This window comes from Lycium barbarum, chromosome 11 (assembly GCF_019175385.1).
Source record: "Lycium barbarum isolate Lr01 chromosome 11, ASM1917538v2, whole genome shotgun sequence".
Lineage (NCBI taxonomy): Eukaryota > Viridiplantae > Streptophyta > Magnoliopsida > Solanales > Solanaceae > Lycium > Lycium barbarum.
The window spans coordinates 51922110-51926030 of NC_083347.1; the positions used below are offsets into that span (position 1 = coordinate 51922110).

The following is a 3921-nucleotide window of genomic DNA, read 5'->3' on the forward strand; positions in this document are numbered from 1 at the left end:
CACTTTTGGCGGAAGAAGCTTGTAGATTTTACCAACAGCAGTTCTCTCAAGAGGTTGATCCATTAGACTTTGAGTTGCTACAACATGTTCCTAGTATGGTGGATCAGGATACTAACAATCACCTGGTAAGCATGCCAACTTTGGAGGAGGTGAAGAAGCCTGTGTTTGAATTATCTGCAGATAGTGCTGGTGGTCCAGATGGTATGATTGGAATATTTTATCAGGTGTGTTGGGATATTGTTGGTGCTGATGTATACAATCTTGTGAAAGCTTTCTTTCATGAGCAAACTCTTCCAAAGTCAGTCACGCATACCAACCTGGTATTATTACCAAAGAAGAATAACATTGAGACCTTTGCTGATATGAGACCAATCAGTCTCAGCAACTTCATCAACAAGGTTATTTCTAGAGTGGTTAAGGATAAACTGGAAGGTATTGTACCTTCTCTGATATCTCCCAACCAGTCTAGCTTTGTTAAGGGCAGATGTATCATTTAAAATGTCCTTCTAACTCAAGAAGTTGTGACTGCCATTAGATTAAGAGGAAAACCAGCTAATGTTGTACTTAAGCTTGACATGGCCAAAGCATATGATAGAGTATCATGGAGTTACTTGATCAGAGTTTTAAAGAAGATGGGATTTGCAGAAATTTTCATAGATATGGTTTGGAGATTGATAGCAAATAACTGGTATTCCATACTCCTTAATGGTCAAGCTTATGGTTTCGTCCATTCCACCAGGGGTGTAAAACAAGGAGATCCACTCTCTCCTACTTTGTTCATATTATCTGCTGAAGTTTTATCTAGAGCATTGAACTCTTTATTTGAGAACAATGATTTTAAAAGTTATGGAATGCCCAAATGGAGTGCAAGTCTGAATCATCTGGCATATGCAGATGACACAATAATTTTTTCATCTACTGATGCTAGATCTCTGGAGCTAATTATGGAGGTATTACATGAATATGAGCAGGTATCAGGCCAACTTATAAATAAAGGCAAGAGCTCATTTTATGTACACAGTAAGGTGTCTAATGTGTTGATACAACAGGTGGAGAATATTACTAGTTTTAAAAGAGGCACTTTTCCTTTTACATATTTGGGTTGTCCTGTCACACACTCAAGGAAGAGGAAGGCTGATTACAATGATCTGATCAAGAAAGTCAAGAATAGGCTGCAGACTTGGAAAGGAAGATTGCTATCATTTGGAGGAAAAGTTGTTCTGCTCAATAATGTACTAATGAGTATGCCAATACATTTGTTGTCAGCCATCAAACCTCCAAAATGTGTTATCATTGATATGCACAAAATGTTCTCAAGATTTTTCTGGAATAATAGTGAGGAAGGCGGAAGAAGACACTGGTCATCATGGCTAACTTGTGTAAGCCAAAAGAGGAAGGAGGAGTAGGCTTTAGATCTTTGTTTGATGTATCTAAAGCCTTATGTGCAAAACTGTGGTGGAAATTGAGGAAAACAAATACTCTATGGGAAAACTACATGTGGATCAAATATTGTAAGAGACACAGTCCTCAGAATGTGCAGTGGAAGGGAGGTTCTCAAGTATGGAAGGCAATAATAGAGGCTAGAGATAATATAGAGCAAGAAATATGGTGGGAACCAAGGAGTGGAACTGCAAATGTATGGTTTGACAACTGGACAAAGCTAGGGGCTCTATATCACATTACTCCTGATGATTTTGTGATAGATGAGGGTGTTCAAGATGTAAAAGAACTTATGTTGCAGGATGGTTGGAACATAGGAAGACTGCAGCAGTTATTCCCCATGGATATTGTGGACTATATATTAGAAGAATTGCACTTTCATGAACCAAAAGAAGAGTGGGATAGGCCAAGATGGATGATGACAGCATCAGGCAAATTTACTGTAGGCACTGCATGGGAATTACTGAGGAGCAAAGCGGTCAAGTCAGATGTGTTTAAGAACATGTGGATATCGAGGGTACCTTTTAAGATATCCTTCTTTTTCTGGAGGTTGTGGAAGTACAAAATACCAGTTGGAGAGGTAGTAAGAAGGATTGGGGTAGATACTGAGGCAACATGTTACTGCTGTGATCATAGGCAATATGAAACTGTGGATCATTTGTTTGTTACAGGAACTGTTGCTACATAAGTGTGGACTTATGTTAAAACTGTTATTGGCATCACAACATAGTTTCAACAAGTCAGGCAGATTCTTCAGGTCTGGTGGAATGCAGATTGCCTCTCAAAGTTCAGAACCATCTTTAAAGATATTCCAATGGTCACTATGTGGCAGATATGGAAGTGGAGGAATACAGTCCTACATGGAGGGAGGATGTCCATCAACAAAGTGATTTATGAGATAAATATGATCATATATCAAATGTGTAGAATGAGGTTTCTAGGGAAGAACAACTTACCAAGATGCATACCTCAAATCCTACAATTCTTTGAAGCATACAGGCCAAGAATTGTAAGCAAGATAGTGAAATGGGATTTTCCTATGCTAGGATGGTTTAAATGTAATTCTGTTGGAGCCTCTAGGGGAAATCCTGGACCAAGATCTGTGGCCTTTTGTATTACAAATGTAGTAGGTGATCTCCAGTTTGCAGCAGCAAGAAGGATATTAGATGGTTCAAATTTGAATGCTGAAGCAAGGGCACTACATGAGGGTCTTAAGTACTGTGTTACACACAGTCTGTTGCTTGTGGTGATGGAAACAGACTCAATTACTATGAAGATGATGTTAAATTGTCAGTGGGAGACTCCATGGAGTATATCAATGATCATAAATGATATTTCAAGGTTGAGGAGGGATAAAGAAGTGAGGGTGGAGCATGTTCTGAGAGAAGGAAATGGCCTGGCTGATTTTTTAACTAACTATGCTTTTGATTTTGCAGGTGACCATCATTTTCATAGCTTTACTTCACTTCCTATGAAAGCATGGAAAATTCTAAATACAGAAAAGTCACAGATACTATACATGAGGATCAGGACAGCTAAGGACCATCATATTCCCGGAGATTAATAGCAATCTGGAGAGTAGTAGTAGCAACAAGGCTACATTTCAACATGCCATGAATAGCAACTTGTACCTGTATGAAACTATCTTTGGTAGGAGTACAAGAGTGGTATTAGCTTGAAGCTCATTCTCTTGTAAGACTTCTAAAGATTGGTTCATTCAGGAAACTTGAGACAATGACAAACAAATTTCAACATCAAGACAAGGAGATAGCAGCTACATCTGGAGGAACGTGGAGGAATTCTACCCCATCCTGGAAGCCTGAATATGTATTTATTTGACTTTGAACCATACCACCTGGTGAGATCTTCTAGGTGTTTGAGATGGTATCAAGTGTATGAAACCTAGTAAAAGTTCATCTACACCAAGGTTCAGCAGTTGGTTCCTCTTCAGTGCGCCCGGTAGGGTAGGCGCCCCAGATGTCAGCAGGTCGAGGTAGAGGCAGAGGGGGAGCATCTACTTCAGGCGCCGCTCAGCCCCGTGTGTATGCTTTAGCCGGACGACTGGATCTTGAGTCCTCCCCGGATGTGATCACAGGTACATTATCTGTATTTTCTCGTGATGTGTATGCATTGATAGATCTGGGTTCTACATTCTCTTATATTATTCCATATATTGCTGGTTGTATTGGAGTGAAACCCGAGCCAATCAAACCTTTTGAGGTATCTACTTCGGTTGGTGATCCCGTGATAGCTAGACAAGTGTATAGAAACTGTGTACTTGTGATATGCAATCGCCAGACCAAAGCTGATTTAATTGAGTTGGAAATGCTAGATTTCGACGTGATTATGGGTATGGATTGGCTGGCATCATGTTATGCTAATGTCGATTGCCGAATGAAAGTAGTTCGATTCCAATTTCCGGAAGAGCCCGTGCTTGAATGGAAGGGTAATACAGCATCTCCAAAAGGTAGGTTTATTTCC

General features: G+C 39.9%; 1 protein-coding gene across 1 annotated transcript; it reads left to right on the forward strand.

The window, feature by feature from the left end:
* Positions 1 to 1495: 1495 nt before the first annotated feature.
* LOC132619831 (uncharacterized) lies at positions 1496 to 2330 on the forward strand. The gene is made up of 2 exons (XM_060334609.1): positions 1496 to 2020; positions 2112 to 2330. The coding sequence occupies exons 1-2, from the start codon at positions 1496 to 1498 to the stop codon at positions 2328 to 2330; spliced, it is 744 nt and encodes a 247-aa protein (XP_060190592.1).
* The last annotated feature ends 1591 nt before the right edge of the window (positions 2331 to 3921 follow it).

Excerpts from the sequence above, each read along its gene's own strand:
- LOC132619831 (XM_060334609.1), top strand. The coding sequence starts at position 1,496 with ATGTGGATCAAATATTGTAAGAGACACAGTCCTCAGAATGTGCAGTGG. Across the intron at positions 2,021-2,111 it reads ACAAAATACCAGTTGGAGAG|GAACTGTTGCTACATAAGTG; the intron begins GTAGTAAGAAGG and ends TGTTTGTTACAG.